This window comes from Antechinus flavipes, chromosome 6 (genome assembly GCF_016432865.1).
Source record: "Antechinus flavipes isolate AdamAnt ecotype Samford, QLD, Australia chromosome 6, AdamAnt_v2, whole genome shotgun sequence".
Lineage (NCBI taxonomy): Eukaryota > Metazoa > Chordata > Mammalia > Dasyuromorphia > Dasyuridae > Antechinus > Antechinus flavipes.
In genome coordinates this window covers 240,814,138-240,832,643 of record NC_067403.1, presented here as the reverse complement: position 1 = coordinate 240,832,643, position 18,506 = coordinate 240,814,138, and the positions used below count along the sequence as shown (strand labels likewise).

General features: G+C 54.6%; 1 protein-coding gene across 1 annotated transcript; it reads right to left on the bottom strand.

The window, feature by feature from the left end:
• Window positions 1-3,084: 3,084 nt before the first annotated feature.
• On the bottom strand, window positions 3,085-10,194 carry F2 (coagulation factor II, thrombin). The gene is made up of 14 exons (XM_051965130.1): window positions 10,077-10,194; window positions 9,459-9,622; window positions 9,322-9,346; window positions 9,062-9,115; window positions 8,096-8,201; window positions 7,857-7,987; window positions 7,408-7,716; window positions 6,916-7,038; window positions 6,677-6,803; window positions 5,089-5,256; window positions 4,197-4,370; window positions 3,871-4,049; window positions 3,639-3,709; window positions 3,085-3,388 (listed from the first exon to the last, which is right to left on the bottom strand). The coding sequence occupies exons 1-14, from the start codon at window positions 10,177-10,179 to the stop codon at window positions 3,245-3,247; spliced, it is 1,878 nt and encodes a 625-aa protein (XP_051821090.1). The 5' UTR covers window positions 10,180-10,194; the 3' UTR covers window positions 3,085-3,244.
• Between the last annotated feature and the right edge of the window lie 8,312 nt (window positions 10,195-18,506).

The window sequence follows — 18,506 nt, the reverse complement described above, 5'->3', positions numbered from 1 at the left end:
TCCCTCTGGTGTCTCGAGCTGGACTTTTATGTTAGAGGGGATTTCCCGTGATGACGCCTGGAAGGCAGCACGGGAAGAGCGACGGCCCCGCGGCCGATGACCTGACCCTCCCTCGAGACTGGCAACCGTTAGAACCGTGGCCGAGCCAAGGCGCTGAGGGGCCTCCAGTTCTTTACTTGTGAACTGGGAAGCTTGGCCTTTGTTTGGGCCCAAGGACTCCTCCAGCTCCAAGACCTGTGAGAAGGAGGAGGGGCCAGGGGAGGTGTGGAAGAGCCCCCCACCCATTCCTGACCCTTCCCTTTCAGCCCACCGGCCTTGGCAGGGGCTGGGAAGTTGTGGAAATGCTGGTGTGTGGCTTCCAGCTCATGTGACAGGTGGGGAAACTGAGGCAAACGGGGTACAGTGGCTTGCCAGCAGCACACGGCCAGATGTCCTGGATCCAGCGCGCAGCACGCTGACACCCCGAGGAGGAGTGAATGGGGAGTCAGCAGGCCAGATGATGTCGTCAGGGATGGCCCAGGAGTTGTCGGGTGGCTTAGGACACGGGGCTGCTATAGTGGAAGCATCAGAGCAGAACCAGCACCTCGGGCCCGTGCGCTCGGGAGGCAATGGGGCACAATGTAGAGTCAGGCAGCCCGGGGCTTGAGCCGTCTCAGACCCTGAGCTCTGTGCCTCCGTGTTCTCCTCTGTAAAGTGGGGGTAACAACACCTGCTTGCCCAGGCTCCTGAGAGGGGATCGTTAAGCGCTGGACGCAGGACTGGCCCAGAGAGGGCACCGTGCAGATGCTAGCCGTTTCTCCCTCTGATTGTCTAGAAGCTTTCTTACATCATAAACCTCAGTTTGCCTGGCTGCAGCTTTGCCCGTTGCTCCCAGTCCCCGAGGCTCTGATTCCCTCTTCCAGGAGAGCTCCAGGCCCTCCCAGGGGCTTCCTTCAGTCAGCGTGCGTGTGGCACAGCCCGAGCTCCTGGACATCGCTCCTGCTGTGAGGAGGGCCGCGGGGGGAGGGCCTGAGAGCCCCCCGGCCTTCGCCCCACCACGGCGGCTCCTCCCGCCCGGCCACCGGCCCTCGGCTCGCTTTCTCCAGTCGTTAGATCCAGGAGCTCCAAAAGGCTCGGCACAGTTTTTAGCTTTAACAAAACTATAGATTTGGTCTAGAGAGGGAGGGCAAGTGCCCGCCGCGCCCTGGGCTTTCTCGGCAGTTCTGGGAGCAGGTGCTGCGGGACCCATTTCGGTTAAAGAAACTGAGGCAGGCGGGTGGGGAATGGCTCATCCAGAGCCAGCAGCTCGGAGGTGTCCAACGTCACACTGGGATCCAGGTCTTCCTAACCGCCAGGCCCAGCACCACCCACTGAGCCGCCCAGCTGCCACGGCCACCAAACCCTCGTCTGAAGGTTCGGGAGCTAAAACATCTCGGTGCTAGAGGGTCCCAGTAAAGTTCAGCAGCAACTCCTTGTGAACGGGGGAATTTAATCCGCTGCTCCCCCGGGACTTTGTGACCCCCGCGGGTGAAGAACGGGTTGGGGCCTGGGGGGAGCGGGGCACGGAAAGTCACGATTCACAAAACTCAGAGAGAAACGGTGGTGTGTGTGTGCGTGTGCATGTGCGAGCATGTGTATGTGTGTGTGCGAGTGTGTGTGTGTGTGTGAGCGTGTGCATGTGCATGTGCGAGCATGTGTGTGTGTGCGTGTGTGTGAGGGTGTGTGTGCAGTGCAGCATTTCTGCTGAAGCTGGTAAAGCGGAAGGACTCCAGGGAGGACTCCAGGGACCCCTGGGTCAGATTCGGCCCCTGTCATTTACTAGCCAGCCCGGCATGGCGGCTGTGCCTCAGGTCCAGGGGCAGCTGGGAGGCCCTGGATGGAGCACCGAGCCTGGAGTCCGCCAGACTCCACGAGCTCAAGTCCAGCCTCGGACCCTTCCTGCCTGGGTGGCCCTGGGGTTTCCTCATCTACAAAATGAGCCGGAGAAGGGAATGGCCACGCGCCTGGATCTCTGCAAGAAATCCCCAGGGGGCCGCGCGGAGTCAGACGCCACTGAGACACCGGTTTTGCAGAAATGGCCATTGGCACAAGGCCGAGCCCCCAGAGAGACCGGGGGAGCTGGTACCAAGCCCTACACGCCCTTATCTGGCCTTTTTTTCATTCACTCCTTCACCCGTAGAGCTCAGCCCCGGCTCGGAGCCCAATTGCCAACAGTTGGCCCGAGGGGCGCTGTGGGAAGGCCCTCCTGCCCTTTCTGGCGGCCTTCAAGGCCACATCCCTTAACTGTCCTTTAAAAAACAAACCGGGCTCCAGTTCCAGCTTCATAAACAGGCGCTAGGCGGGCGGAGTAAGTAAAGTCATGCCGGGATGCAGAGGGCGAGTTCAGATGCTCCTCAGGTACCAGGTGTACGGAGTGGGGAGGGGAGGGGCGGTGACGGGGAAGGAAGGGAGGACCGGGCTTCCCCCAGCTGGGGAAAAGGCCCCCAGGCAGCGGCGCCTGGGACCAGCTCGCAGAGGAGTCGAGGCCCTGGGAGGCCAGTCCCAGCGGCCTCCACTATCCCGGCAAGAGCAAGGGTTGGGAAATTACCCTGGCATGGATTCTGTCAATTATGTTATTATTAAATAAAATAAAATAAAATATTATTTTAAAAAAAAAAAAGAGCAAGGGTTGGGGAAGTTTCCTTGGAGAGTCTTCCTGGCTTAGGACGGACTGGAGCTCAGAGCTGATCTCCCTCTTTTCTCCCCTTCCCCGTCCCTTTCGCCCCCCTCCTCACCCCCCCCCCTCTCTTCTTCAAGCCTGGCCCTCCTCCCGCCAGGGTCCCTTCAATGGGGTCCTCGGAGCAGCTCTTGGGGGGGCCGCCCGCTCGGGTCCTCGTTTTCACTCCTCTGCCCGGAGCGCCGGCGTTTTCCCGAATTTTTGAAAAGCCTAATTCTAGCCTCCCCCAGACCGCGAGCGGGGCCAGGAGCCCCGAGCCCCGCCTTCTGTGGAGATCGCCTTTCCCGAGTGGGTTCAGTTTGGTCCCCTGGAAGACTCCCCACGTCGGGGCAGCCCCTCTGGGGGCCTCGTGGACCCAGGAGGTGCCGCGGGGGAGGAGCCCACGCTCATAGAAGGAAAGACTTTTATTGAGAAATAGATATTTTAGAAATAAAAAACAAACCAAAGCCTCCCGCCTTCCTTTGGTGGGGAGGGGACGCCCCTCCCGCCTTCTTTTGCAGGGGGGCCTCTCCAGTTCATGCTCCTGGCTCAGGGGCAGGGCCCGGCTCCCTAAAGTCCAAAACGATCGACGGTTTTCTGAATCCACTTCTTCAGACGGAAAACGTGAGTGTAGAAGCCGTATTTGCCGTCCCGGTCGCAGCCTTCGCCCCACGACACGATGCCCATTTGGTACCAGCGGTTGTCGAAGGGACTCTTGGAGAAGACAGGGTTTGGGAGGTCCCGGGACGGCTCCGTCTGCCCGCCCGCCGCCTCTTTCCACCGCCAGCCCCGCCCCATCCCGGGAGGAGGCACACGGGGTGGCTGTGGCCCCCGAGGCCCGGAGGAAGGGGGGTCGAGCACAACCCTAATGATGCCCTCAGCTCCTCCTAAATGCTAGGAGCCTGGGCCAAAACTCCGGGCACACTGGCCTAGTTGTGGGCCCGCGCGGGACCGGGACACTCACCTTCATGACAAAGGGCCCCCCGCTGTCCCCTTCGCAAGCATCTCCCCGCTTCTCCTCATCGGGTTTGTAGCCTACGAGAGTCGCTCGCCTCAGAAACCGGACCCTCGCCTCCTCCGCCTCCCCCCGGACGCCCACCCGGCCGGGCCTGGGCAGCGGCCACGTCCCCCCTCCCCCTCCACCCGACCGGCGGCCCTCGGGCTTCCCCTCCGGCCCTCCCCGCCCCCAGACTTGCCGGCACAGAACATGTTGTCGGTGATTTTGATGCGGGTGGAGGCGCGGCAAGTGGCCTGGTCCACCAGGGGGAGGTTGATCTTCTGCATGACGGTGGGCAGGGTGTCTCTGGACGAAGTCCACGTCTCCCGCAGGTTGCCCCAGCCCGTCACCCTCCCTTTGTGCCCGGACAGGAAGAGCCTGAGGGGGAGCGGGAAGGTGGAGCCCGGCCGTCTCCGGCCGGGCGGCTGCCCCTGTTCTGGTCGCCTCGTCCCGCTCCCTCCTCCCCTCCCCCCCACCCCCGCCGCGTCTCCCCCCGGCCCGTCTCTCCTCCAGTCCCGGCTGTACTTCTGCACGACGTCCTTGGACGGCAAGCAGACGGGGCGGATGTAGTCGGAGAAGGCGATGGGCTGCTTGAGCTTGAGCAGCGCGATGTCGCGGTCCAGGTTGTCTCTCCAGTTGTACTTGGGGTGGATGATGATCTTCTCCAGCTTGGAGATCTTCTCCATGGACCGCTCGTACCTGGGCAGAGCCCCGGGGCGGGGGAAGGGGCTTCTTAGAGCCTCTTTCCGGGCCCGGCTCCCCCAAAGTGGGAGCTGGAACCTCCAAGGGCCGGTGGGGAAGGGGGGCGGACTCCGCGGGCAGAGACACCCGGGCCCCCGAGGGGACGGGCCGAGGGCGGCCGCTTGTGCTGACCCAACCGCTTTGTCGGCAGGGACGATGCCCCCCAGAAGTCAGGGCGCCGTCCCAAACGAACTTCTCTTTGACTTTTAAGTGTGGACTCGATTTTAAAGGGCGTCTCAGCTTGCTGCCCGTCACCCCCAAGGACCGCTGGGCCCTCGGGAGATCTTACGGACCCGGGAGGGACCACGCGGGCGCAGGGTGGAATTGTGGGAGATCGGGAAGGCCGGAGGCCGTGGCTGGTCAGGGATCCCAGACTTGGGGCTGTGAGAGACCCTGGAGCTCCAAGCCCTCCCCGGAGGGACAGTCCCCGGCGTCTCTGGAGCAATAGTGTAACCCCGCTCTCTACCAGACTTTGGGGGAACAGCACCAGTGTTATTGCCCCATTTCACAGTTGAGAACCGGCCTCAGAACGGCCAAGCAGCTCACAAGCACGACTGGGAAGCAGGGGAGGAGATGTCTGAACCCAGCTCTCGCAGACTCGGGTCCGCCCCCCGCCAGGGGCCCCCCCCACCAGGAAGGCCACCCCCCCCTCAAGCCTGATCCCCGCCCCCCATACTTGGAGCGCTGGTGCTTCCCGATGCGCACTAGCAGGTCGTCCACCGTGAAGTTCTTGTCCCAGGGCGGGTAGTAGAGGCAGTGGGCGGCGGTGAGGACCCAGCGGTCACTCAGGAGGCTGGCCCCGCACAGCAGCTCCTGCGGCGTCTTCCGGAAAAGCATCACCTGCCTGGAGAGGGCCGCCGGTCACTCCCCACCCCGGGGATCCTCCCTGGAAGCACCAGCGCCCATCTAAGCCCCTCAGCAGCCAGGGCGCCCCACGCAGGGACCCAGCGACCACCAGCCCACGCCCCCTTCCCGGGGCCAGAGCCACGGGGCCACTCCCGGGGTGTCCCCAGCTGTGGGCGCCCCAGAGGCGGCTATGATGACCCATGGGGGCGGAAGGGAGCCTGGATCTGGGTTCTAATCGTGGCTTACCCTCGTGTGATCTCAGAGTGGAGGGGGAGGAGGCGGGAGGGAGGGAGGGAATTTGGGGCTCAACGTTGAAAAAAAAGTGCTTAAATCAAGAATAAATTAAGGATCTAGATTTAAAAAAATAATTTCTGTGCCGCTAAGCCAGTCCTTTCTGTGGGCCTCAGTTTCCACATCTGTCAAATGAGAGGTTTGGACTGAATAGTTCTCAAGTCTACAAGAGTGAGCAGGGAAAAGTCCAGGGCGTGGGCAGGGGCTGCAGACAGGAGCTGAGGGGGAGCGGGGAGGGGGGAGACGGGCCTGGGGGGCCAAGGGCCAGGAGGGTCAAGGGAGCCGGAGAGGTCACGTTCCAAGCAAGGGAGAAGGTGGGGAGGGGGAGAGATGGGTCAGAGACAGAGAGCCAAGAAGGGGCAGAGGAGAGAGAGAAAGAGACAAAGAAACAGATTCAGAGACAGAGACAAAGATGCTGGGGCAGAGAAGACAGAAACAGACACAGAGAGAAAGAGCGACACAGATTCAGAGATAAAGACAGAGAAAGAGACATGTCAGGGCAGAAAAGAGAAGAGACAGACAGTCAGACACAGAGAGAGACAGATTCAGAGACAAAGCTAGAGACAGAGACATGTTGCGGCAGAGAAGAGACACGGAGATTTAGGGCAGAGACAGAGAAGGCTGAGCCCCGGGGCCACGGCCTGGCAGAGCCCGGGCAGTCGGCGTTAAGGGCCCAGGAGGGGCTCAGTCACAATGAAGATCACGGCGCGATGGGGAGCCAAGACGCAGAGCTGCTCCGGCTCCTGGCAGGTCTTCAGTCTCCGACTCAGCATTTATTGAGCACCTACTGCATGTTAGCCAGTGGGCCGAGTGCTCTGGGTCCAGCAGGGCCTCCTCTGCAGGAGGGCTCGCTTAGGCTGTTCTTGGAAGGTCCCGGGGAGGATTTGCAAAGGCCGTAGAATTTGTGGAAGGGAAATCTAATTTCCCCAAAGAGGAGCCCCAGAAAGCAAGCAGACCGGGGTGGGAGATGGAGGCTGGGGGGCAAGGACAGCAATCCAGGGCTGCCGGGACCCTGGCGGAACATTCCTGCTGCCCCCGGCAGCTCGCGGGAGCCCGGCGGGGCCCAAGAGTTGGGGAGTCGTGGGGGAAGGGTCCATGGGCGTGGGGCCTCCGGGCGCCCGCCTTACCAGGGAGCGGTGCCCAGCTCAGCGTCATCCCCGTGCACGATGCGCCCGCCCATGTAAGAGTCCAGCAGCTCCTGCTCGCTGTTGTCCTTCAGCTCCTTCTTCTCAAACAGGGGCCGGAGCCCACAGTCTGCAAAGCCCGAGGGGGCCCTGGTGTGTGAGGCAGCCGGCCCCCTCTGCCCACCGGCCCCCTCTACCTGGGCCCACCCCGTGCCCGGCCCACTCTGGCTGCTCCGTCTCACCTGCTTCTCCGGAACCAAAGGTCTTCTCATTGAAGAACACCTGGTACTCCTGAGCGCTGCTCCGGCCCATGATGGTCTCCGGTTCTGGCTCCAGGTCTCCGTCCACCTCATCCACGGGGCTGTCTGGGGGGCAGGACAGACAGTGCGGGGAGACCATGAGCCCCCCCAGCCCTCCAGGCTTCCTGACTTGGGTTTCCCGCAGGGCTCAGACCTTGCTGCCCAGCGGTTATTGCTGGAGGAGCGGGCACTAGCCAAGCCCCCACCCAGCCGGCCCAAGGGAAGCCCGGGATGGGCAGCGACATGGCGATCCGAGAAGCGTGAGAGCTGGAGGGAGCGGGCCTGGCTGGGCCGCTCACTACCCGGCAACGGCGTTCCCCAGCCCCTTCTGGGACCCTGTAAGGCCCCCCTCAGCCTCATTCTGAGCCTTCCCCCTCCCCCCCACGTCCCAGCCCAGGGGGGCCATGGCCTCGGGCCCCCTTGCCCCCCACTCACCGCAGTAGCTGACGGGGCAGTACTCCTGGCCCACGGGGGGCCCGGCCACGAAGCACCAGAGGCCCTCCTCGTCGGCGTCGGGGTTTCGGCAGTAGTTCTCCTCCAGGGCCACGGCGGGGTCGATGCTGACCTCCTTGAGGAGGGGCTTCAGCTGCTCCGAGGCCCAGGGCAGGCAGGGGGCCCCGGATGCGCTGACCGCCAGCTGGCCTCGGTAGGAGCGGCCTTCGCCGGGGACGCAAGGCTGGGACGCGCTCGGGCCCCCCGCCTTGGGGCTCCTGGGGGTCAGAGGCACCGTGAAGCTGTCCTTTCCTGGAGCAACGGGAGGCAAGCCAGAGACGCCCCCTGAGCCCGTGCCCGCCTGGGGAGCACCCGAGCTGGGCAGGGGTCAGAGTCTCCACCTGCTCCCCCCTTCTTGCTCCCACCCCTTCCCCTCGGCCCCCCGGGCTCACCACAGACGGGCACGCTGCACTCCTCCCGGCGCACGGTGGGGTCGCTGGTGTAGCACCAGGGGCCGCTGGGGTTGCCGTCGGGGTTCCGGCAGAAGTCCTCCTGGAGGTCAGGGTGCGTGGAGGAGTTGAAGCTGAAACAAGAAGGCGCTAAACAGAGAGGGCCCAGAGAGAGGCGGGGGCTGGGCCGGGGGACTGGGGGAGGGCCTGGAGGGAATGGGCAGCGGGCAGGAGACACTCACTCCGGCCTGTGCGGGTAGCGACTCCTCCACAGCTGGCACGGGATCCCAGACTTGGTGACCGAGATGTTTCCCCGGTAGTTTGACCCTAGACCCTCTGCACAATTTCCTGCCAAGGACCAGGCCCAAATCAGCGTCCCTGAGCCTCGTTCTCAGTCTGCCCTGCCCCCACCAGGCCCTCTTGGGGCCCCCCGGCACCCCGCGGCCCTGCCCCAAATTCACCCCCTGGCATTTGTCACGCGCCGTTGGAGACGCCGCACCCTGGGACCTCCTGGATGCTCCCAACAACCTGGGAGGCAGGGGCCACAGCACCCCCGTCTTACAGAGGGGGAGACCCGGCTCGCCCAGAGTCACACGGCTGCATCGCAAGTCAGGTCTCCCTGGCTCTGAGCCGAAGCTCTGCCCACTGGGACACCCGGGCTGCCGTCTCAGCCTCGGGTCACGGCCCCACCTTACTGGCCCGGTTCTCCCGTCGCTTGCTCCTGGCACAGCCCCAGGCCTTGGGTTTGGCTCTCCCTGCTGTCCAGCTGGCACAATGCTAGGCCCCGGGCACAGCCCTGCCCCTGCCAGCCCAGCCCTGGGTCCCCAGCACGGTCCAGCCCCTCTCATGGCCCAGCCCTGGCCCCCGGCCCGGCCCCAGCCCCTCTCACAGCCCCGGCCCCCGGCCCCGGCCCCTCTCACAGCCCCGGCCCCCGGCCCGGCCCCGGCCCCTCTCACAGCCCCAGCCCCTCTCACAGCCCCGGCCCCCGGCCCCTCTCACAGCCCTGGCCCCCGGCCCGCCCCCGGCCCCTCTCACAGCCCCAGCCCCTCTCACAGCCCCGGCCCCCGCCCCTCTCACAGCCCCGGCCCCTCTCACAGCCCCGGCCCCTCTCACAGCCCCGGCCCCCGGCCCGGCCCTGCCCACTCCGGAGCTGACTTCATCCCCTGGCCCACCCCCTCATGGCACAAGGGTGTTCTATTTCTTCTCACCTTCCAGGCAGGCGTCAAAAATGGCTCTTGAGGTCGTCCTCACAGACTGACAAACTAGGAAAAAGCCGGAAGCATCCATGGGAGCAAGGGCGGAGGGGCTGGCGGCCGGGGGGCTTGGGGAGGTCACCCGCTGGCCCCGGGGCTGGGACCTCGGGCGGGGCTGGCCCAGGTTCTCCCGGGGAGATAAAGGAGAGGTGAAAGGTCCCAGTGGGAAGGCCCCAGGCTCGGCGCCCCCCTCCCAGCCCGACCACTTTACTCACGCTGGTACTTGGACCAGAAGGCAGCCTGTAAGGAGAAGGCCGGAGGTGAAGGGCTGGGCCGCCTGCAGCCGCTGCCCCCACCCAGTCTCCGGGCCCCGCCCGCCGGGCACTCCCCACGGCCCCCGGCCCCTTCTTACCGTGGCTGTGGTCGACTCCAGGGCCTCGAAGGCCTCTTCGTAGCTGCACTGCTCCTCCAAGCACTCGCGCTCCAGGTTTCCGGGTCGCATTTCTTCCAGGAGGCCCCTGTTGGCCCGCCGGACCCTCTGGAGCACAGCCAGCGCCCGCCGCTGGTCCAGGAACACTGGATGGGAGGTGAGGAGGGGGTGAGCCTGCGGCCCCTAACAGGGCAGGGCCGGGGGAGAGGGGCCCAGGCTCAAGCCCCCCTGTCGGGAGGGCCCCCACAAAGGTCCAAGGCCGGACGGAGGGTCCCCGCCCACTCCTCTGGCTTTTACCCGGACAAGGAAGGCACAGAGCTAGGATCAGATCCCGGGAAGAGCCCGGGCCAAAGAACGGGGGCTCCTCCTCCTGCTCCCCACTCTGTCCCACAGCTCTGGGGGCCACGAAGACAAACTGCCTGTCCCCTTCCGTCACAGCCGCCCAACCCGCCCTTGCCCACTTTCCTTTCTCTCTCCCTCCGAGGGAACCACCCGTCCTCGGGACCTGTTTACCGAGGGTCCTCTCCCTGAGGGCTGTCACCTTTCCCTGATGTTCCTGACCCCGTTCCCCCATCCCGGGGTCATCGTCTTGGTCCTTACCATGTTCACAGTGGGCGACAGAGAGCAGGAATCCCAGGGCCAGGCAGCTCTGTGGGGTCAGGCCCAGAATACCCATCCTGGTGCTGGTGGAGGAGCTGTGCATGGAGGGATCCCGGGCAGGCCGATGTGGCCCCTCCGGGTTAATATTGAACCAACATGAAGAAATCCGAAAGACGGGGTCAGCGGGTCAGGGCTGGAAGGACAGGCGCAGCTCCTGCCCGCCCCCACTTTTGGCTTCTGGTCTTGGCCAGGAAAAGCCCATGAGGGACGTGCTCGGGGGCACGTCGCCCTGGCACTGCCATCTGGCCCCGGCTTTCCTCCGCCCGCCGAGGTCGGCTCCCGGGGGCCGGGGTCTCTGGCTTAGGTGCCGGCTCCTGTATCTAAAAGGCTGGAGATTAGGGCCTCTCCTGCCTCGCTCTCAGGGATCAAAGAGCCCGGGGACTGGGGCTGGAAAGGACCCTGGAGATAAGCTAATTGCGCCCTGGTCTTACACACTGGAAGGCCCCAAAGGGTTAAGGGTTATACAGGTAGGGCCTTTTCTGGTTTTGGTTTTTATTCCCAGTGCCCAGCAAACAGTGAGCACTTAAATGCTCATTGATGGGGATGATGAATACAGATTTGAATCTGCCTCCTGACTTCAGACCTAGAGATAAAAAACTGGAAAGGGCCATAAAAAGAAAAAAATGGGGCAGCTAGCTGGCGCAAAGCCTTGAAGTCAGGAGGACCCGAGTTCAAATCTGACCTCAGACACTTAACTGTGTGACTCTGGGCAAGTCACTTGACCCCAATTGCCTCAGCAGAAAAAAAGGGGGAAAAGTTACTAAATAGGAAACATGGGAGGATTTGTACAAAGTGATGGTATAAAGGGGACAACAGTAAGAGCCAGGGGGCTCGGATCAGGGAAATGGGCATTCTTGGCACCCAAGGAATGACTGCCCCCGGCTACGTTGAGAGGTGGGGGACCACAGGGGCTGAGTCAGAGGAAGAGGAGGAGGAAACGGAAGCCCAGGAAAGCCTCCCAAGAACTGGCCCCACGTGACAGGCTCAGAACTGTCCACTCTGGTTGGCTTTGATTATCTGGGGGAAGAAAGGCAGGTATTGGGCGAGCTTGCAAGATGCTTAAAAAACTAAGGGCAACCATAAAAATTCCTATTGATAACCAGAAGGTTGAGTCCCATAATATTGGGGGGTTCCCTCAGAGGCTGGTGGAGACCATGATGATCAGCGCCCAAACTGCCCACCTCCCGCCCCAAACACATATTCACGGCCGTATTTCCACACGCCAACATGACTCTTCCAGTTCCAAGTCATTGCCAACATCTTGGATTTGGGGCCCAACCGATGATTGATTTTTACTGCATTTTGCTTGTTGTTGATGACTTGGAACATTCTATAACATGATCAATAATAGTTTGCGCTTCTTAAGAAAAAAAGACACTGCCCATATTGGAGGGGAATAAACACAAATAAAGGAGAATGGGCTAGAGAGCCCCGGAGTCAGCTGGCTCCCGCTGGGAGAGTCCCCCCATCCCGGGTCCTTCGCCCACCAGCTCCCCGCACTTAGGGCTTGTCGGAACGTCGTGTTCTTGGCCCCCTGGACTTGAAGTTCGGAGGCGTCTCTTTTTTCCTGGGACGGCTGTCCAGTCCTTGTTCTCCCTCCACCCTCCCTCTCCCGCTTCCTGTTTGCCGTAGGTAGAGGGTGGAAGAGTAAATATTAGTCCTGAGCCTGAGGACTGAGGGACAAAGAGCAGGTCCAGAGGAATCAAAAGTTCCCTTCTGTCCCTCCTGGTGCTGGGGTCTGGCCCAGAGGCACGTGCCATCTGGGGAGGGCAGATGATAGGACTGAGGGCGACGAGTGGGCACAAGGGAATGAAAGAGGAGGGGGAATGAAAGAGGAGGGGGAATGAAAGAGGAGGGGGAATGAAAGAGGAGGGGGAATAAAAGAAGAAGGGGGAATGAAAGAGGAGGGGGAATGAAAGAGGAGGGGGAATGAAAGAGGAGGGGGAATGAAAGAGAAGAAGAGAATGAAAGAAGAGGGGGGGAATGAAAGAGGAGGGGGAATGAAAGAAGAGGGGGAATAAAAGAAGAGGGGGAATGAAAGAGAGGAGGGGAGACCGACTGTGTCCACCCTGGCTGACCCAGCCCCTGCTACCTCAACCTCAGTCTGGAGATGAGCTCCCCAAGCCAGGGGAAGGTGGGGCAGCCAGGCTTGCAAGGCTCATGGTCCGTGGGGCTTCTGCCAGCTGAGCTGAGACCTTACTTCCCATAAAATACTAGAAAGTTTGGTGGCGGTCTGGAAAGTCCAGCGCAGACTTGAGGAAAGGGTGCTGAACTGGCAAAGAATCTGGGTTCCCATTTTGGGGTCCGTGTGACCTGGGGACAAGTGAATGACTTCCCCTCTTGGCCTCTAAGCTTCAGCTGTAAAGGAGGGGAATCAGATTGGACAAAGTCCGGGGCCCCCAGCCCACTCAACAGTCTTTTGCTGACCAATGAGCTGGAGGCCTCCTTCTTCTTCCTTTCCTCCTCCCTCCCTCCTTTCTCTAAGTTTCTGTGGCTCACATTGACTGTTATCCCTTGTACACAATTCATCTTCTTTTCTGAGTGGGCATTTGCTGGGGAAAATGTATGTTTTCTGTGTTTGTCATTGCGGGAAATAAGCTACGGCCCACTTACGCCAACATTTGGGTGATCCAGCATTTGTATTTTTAGGAGACTGTGGCTTTCTAGGACTTGCAGCTACACAGCATCACCGGAATATTGAAGGGACCCTTTGGCTCTGGGACATACGAGGATGGCCGGACTAGACTGGCAGGACCCCTCCGTTAAAAATGGACCAATTAATCTGATCCTAGAAAAAGGAGAAGAGCCCAAAGTATCCTTGACAGGGCCAGGAAAATGTTTGTGTGAAGGCAGTGAGGTTAATGAGGAGGGCTGGTAGTGAGTGAACATGGCCACGCTTTTCCTGAAATAGAGCTCCAAAGTCAGCTCATTTTTGTGTGTCTTTGAGCATGTGCTGACCAACTTCCCAGAGGCATTCTAACCTACTCTCTTGATCTCGGTTCAATAAGCCGTGTTGCTTACTGTTTGCCACCTCATATACACTCATCTCGAGCTCCATACACACACACACACACACACACACACACACACACACATATATATATATTTATCTACATGTACATATATGTGTATACACACATATTGTTATTCAGACTCTTCATGATCCATTTGGGGATTTTTTTGTGTCATTGTTCCTGGAATGGTTTGCCGTTTCCTTCTCTAGATCATTTTACAGATGAGGCGAACCGGGTTAAGTAACTTGTCCAGGATCACACAGCTAATCCGTGTCTGTCTGAGATCACATCTGAACTCAGATCTTCCTGATCCCAGGTTTGGCATTCTGTCCCCTATACCACTAGGTACTCCTCCTTCTCTCCCATCCCGCACTTGGGGCTCGTCGGAACGTCGTGTTCTTGGCTCCCTGGACTTGAGGTTCGGAGGCGTCTCCCCCCTCCCCAGCTCCCATCAATATGCATCTTGATGAACTAAGGAAATCTATTCAATCTTCGGTTGGGACTACTGTGTGTTGTTAGTCCAAAATAGTTTGTATTTTGTATATCCATTGAGGAAGCTCTAGTATTGGGGGATTTTATATACATACATATATATTTACATATACATCATATATAAAATTTATGCCTACCAAAGAGATTATTTTATGGAGAATTCACCCAAGGCTCACAAAGACGGTCAAATAAAGGAATACAAGGATACTCTTTAAGGTCTCTCCTAAGAACTTTGGAATTGGGGAGAATTCTGGGAAGATGGAGGGGTAGGTTGATAAATTTCAAGCTCTCCAGATTTCCCCTTTTAAATAACAAATTTGAACCTCAGAGGGAACATAGATAGATGAAAAACAAAGAATACTTGGGACACAACTGGGAGACCCCAATAAAGACCCCAGGCTGGGGTGGGAGGTACAGAGACCTTCCAGCTAGCTCTGCAGAAACATCAAGTGGGGACCTCTGAGGCTAGTTGGTTTGACAGCATAGGGAGTCAAGGGTCTGAGTCTGGGAAGACTGAGGGAACCTCGGCTCTGAGGGAGAAGGAACCAGCACACCGGGAGTGCAGAAATAGGGAGGCAGGGACGCTGCTGGCTGCAGACATTTGCAGGAGGGGGGAGCTCTTGGTTTGGGGTTCCAGATCAGAGGGGAGACTTGAAGTGAAGCTAGAGATACCACCCACCATCCCACCATTAGAGGTGTTTACACTAATACTTCTCCTTTAAATAAAAATGAACCAACAAAGAAAAACCCTGACCATAAAAACTTACAGTAGAATAGGGAAGTCTGGGATTCATCTATAAAGGAGACAGTGAAATTTTTAAAAAGCGTCTTTTACCTCAAACAGTAATGTTAAATGGCTCCCTGCCCAGAAAGAATTTATAGAAGAACTCAAAAAAGAATTTAAAGATCAAATGAGAGGAAAATTTTTTTTAAAAAATCCCAGAAAGACAAGGAAATTATGAAAAAAAAAAGGTTAACCAACAAGAAAGGGAGTCTTAAGGATGAAAATAACATTTTGAAAATTAAAATCAGGCAAGGGTAAGCCAGTGAAGCTAAAAGAGACCAAGAAATAACAAAACAGAATCTAAAGAATGAAAAAACAGATCAGAATGTGAAATGTATCATAAGATAAACAACAAGATCAAAAAGAGAAAATATAATGATTGGACTACCTGAAAGCTGTGACCAAAAAAGAACCTTGATATAATGATGCAAGAAATAATCCAAGAAAATTGTCCTGCAGTGATAGAACATGAGGGGAAAGTAGAAATGAACAAAAAAAAACCACCAATCACCACCTCAAAGAGATACTTTGTGGGAAACACATAGGAATATTATTGACAAATTTTGAAACCCCTAGATCAAAGAGAAAATTTTGCAAGGAACAACAACAACAACAACAACAAAAACAAAAACAATTCAAATAGGCTTGAGCTACAGTTAGAATTTTACAGGACTTATCAACAGTTACAATAAAAGATCACAGGTCCTGGAATCATATATACTGGCAATTGAAAGAACTAGGCCTGCAGCCAAAAATATCATATCCAGCAAAATTATTCATAATACTGAATGGAAAAAAATGGAGACTTAACAAACTTGCAGATTTTTAGGACCTAATCAATCAACCTAAACTCAATCGAAAATTTAACCAAAAAGAATCGTTATCAAAGATGAATTTCAAGGAACTTAACATGGACAAATTGTTTATGATTTTTACATGAAATGCATAGCATTTATTTAAGATTGGCATCAGCAATTGGGTACCTCAAAAGAAAGATTGGGGCAGAGTTGAGTATGATCTGACTCTAAACAAAATTGCCTAAAAAAAAAAGATAAAAATAGCATTTTGTTATGCAAATCAGGTGCAGAAAAAGAATAGACCCAAAGGCATTAAAGTGGGAGGAGAGCTCATAGTTCTGAAAACCTACTCATATTGGGAAGGGGTTAAATAGGCAACATTATATGGATACTAGGAAGGTTATAGCACCCTCCAAAATCTACAAAGAAATTAGGAGGGAGGGATGGGTGGAGGTGAAAACAAAGGGAGGGATTCATTGGGGGGGGGGGATTAATATATGCATGGGAGACAATTATTGAAAGAGATCCAGTGAAGTTTCATTTTGCTTTGTTGGTTTTGTAATCAATAGTTAATACCAGGAAATCTTGTATTCATTCCACTTTCACATTTTTGTAAAGATTCAATTCAAATAAACCTTTCTTACAAGGCTACAGAGTGCTGGCCTTCGAAGCATACTGTAGAAAACTATTGGGAAAGACTGCTTATTCCCTTCTCCCATTTTCATCAAGGATCATTGTGATATACAGATCATTCTTCAGAATTTTATAAAGATAAAAAGTAGGACTATCAACGGTGTCTCGACCGTCCTTTCTGGCAACACCATGTATGACTCTTCTTTATTGTTTAATATCTTCCCCTCTTTCCAGTGTCTTGAAAATCAGTCCTTTGAAGTTTTCAAAACCGTACTGCTGCAAACACAGATCCCTTCTGCGTGTACATGGTCAGCTATGTCCCTTGCTCATGTGGCACATTGGAGAATAAAGTGTTAGCGTCCAAATATGCAGTTTTCCCGTCATCAATTAAACAATTTTATGGAAATGCTGAAAGAGATATATTCTATTTTTTGTCTCTTGTCCTCATTTCTGTCTATAAATACTCTTGCAAAGATCTGGCTGCTTGGGTCTCATGCCAACTTTTCTACAGACTTATTTTTTCTTTCCATTTTATGAAGCAACAGAATTCTTAATCTTCCATTCTTTTTTCTCCATAGTTTTCCAAATGAATTTTTATTTACCAACATAGGTCTGTGGTTGGCAACATCAAGTATTTTCAGGATAAGGCACTTTTTGGATTCTTTATCTCCTAATTGAGGTGATAACTTTTTAATCGTTATTCAACTCCTATAAGGAAACATAGGGAATTTGCTTCAATGTCTTTTCTTTTATCCTCTTCTGATTTTCATTTAGAACAGGTGATCTGAATAGGTCAGGATGAAACGTCTATAATCAGGCCAGGCCTCATATTTATACTTCTGATTCAGTCCAGTTCTTTTGCTATGACTTCGTCATTCTTTTAGTGGCACACAAACCGCTGGTTCTCGAATGAGTTCCACATGACTATATTCTAGACTTAGCATTAATTCAGCATTTTTTTTATGCTTTTTCCATATCCTCTGTCTCCTGACATATTTAAATTTTTTTAAAAATTCATTTTGTCAAATATTGCCCAATTATATGTGAAATTTTTCTTAACATTCCTGACTTACAAAAGTATTCATGATACAGAGATATGATGCTTGCCAATAGTCAACAAGCCTTTGACTTTTTTCATTTCTTATTCTAGAATCATCTTTTCTTTTTTTTCTTTTTTAAAGTTTTTTATTTTCAAAACATATGCACGGATAATTTTTCAGCACTGATCCTTGCACAGCCTTGTGTTTCATATTTTCCCCTCCTTCCCCCCACCCCCTCCCCTAGATGGTAAGCAATCCATTATATATTATTTATATTTAACATGTATATTATACATATTAAAATCCAATGTATGTAAACATATTTATACAATTCTCTTGCTGAACAAGAAAAATCAGATCAAAAAGGAAAAGTAAATGAGTAAGAAAACAAAATGCAAGTGAACATCAATGGAAAGAGTGAGAATGTTATGTTGTATTCCACACTCAGTTCCCACAGTCCTCTCTCTAGTGTAGATGGCTCTCTTCATCACAAGATCATTGGAACTAGTTTGAATCATCTCATTGTTGAAGAGAGCCACGTGCATCAGAACTGATCATCATATAGTCTTGTTGACGTGTATAATGATCTCCTGCTTCTGCTCATTTCACTTAGCATCAGTTAGTGTGAGTCTCTCCTGGACTCTCTAAAATCATCCTTCTGATCATTTCTTACAGAACAATAATATTCCATAACATTCATATATCATAACTTATAGAATCATCTTTTCCAACATATTTTCGACCTACCTTTCTTTTGCCCACTTGCATTGTAGCCACTCTATACAAAGGATAATTGACTTGGTTTGGAGGATCTGATGAAGTTTTGGGTAGAATTTCTTTCTTTTTCTTCATACTTTTCAATAGATATTAATGAAAGCTAGAGATATATTCATGACAATCCTTTTGTTTTATATTCATAGATAGTACTGAGAGGCAAGATAACACATTGTCCAGCAAAATACTGCTGTCTTTGGGTACATAATGAGATCAACTTCACTCACTTTTACTTTGTTCTTGAAGATGCAGGAGCCATTCTTCCAATTAACTGCAATATATTTTTCTTCTGGGGTTTTATACTGAGAATGTCAATAGTGAAATGGTTCAATTAGGCAAGTAAACTCATAAATGTGACCAAAAATATGTTGTAAAACAAGCGATGCTATAATCAAAAGCTACACTATATTCAGGCACATAAAAGCTGGAAACAACTGCAGAAAACAGAATGGAAAGCTAGAGATGAAGGAATTTGAGTAAGACAGCAAGAGAATCAGCAGAGGGAATCGTGTCCCAGGGATCTATGCTTGGCCCTGTATTGTTTAATGTTTTTATCACTGACTTAAATGAAGATAAAGCTACCATCAGATGCTTGCGTATGACACAAAACCGTAAAAAAATAAATGATAATCAGGATCCCCAGAGAGATTTACAGCCAGGATCAATCTAATCAGGTGACATTATCAGGGTGAATTTGTAAAGTCTTACAGTGGGGCCCAGATCAATGGGAGGTAGACATGGTTAGACGCAAAGAGCTTGGGAGTTTTGGCAGCCTGCAAAATCACAAAAGTCACTAATGGGATGGAGTTGCCAAGGAAACTAACATGATCCTGGGC

Coding starts and splice junctions, on each gene's coding strand:
- F2 (XM_051965130.1), bottom strand. CDS start 10,179: ATGCACAGCTCCTCCACCAGCACCAGGATGGGTATTCTGGGCCTGACC. Junction 9,347..9,458: donor TGGAGTCGACCACAGCCACG/GTAAGAAGGGGC, acceptor TTCTCCTTACAG/GCTGCCTTCTGGTCCAAGTA. Junction 7,717..7,856: donor GTGCAGCGTGCCCGTCTGTG/GTGAGCCCGGGG, acceptor CCGTTGCTCCAG/GAAAGGACAGCTTCACGGTG.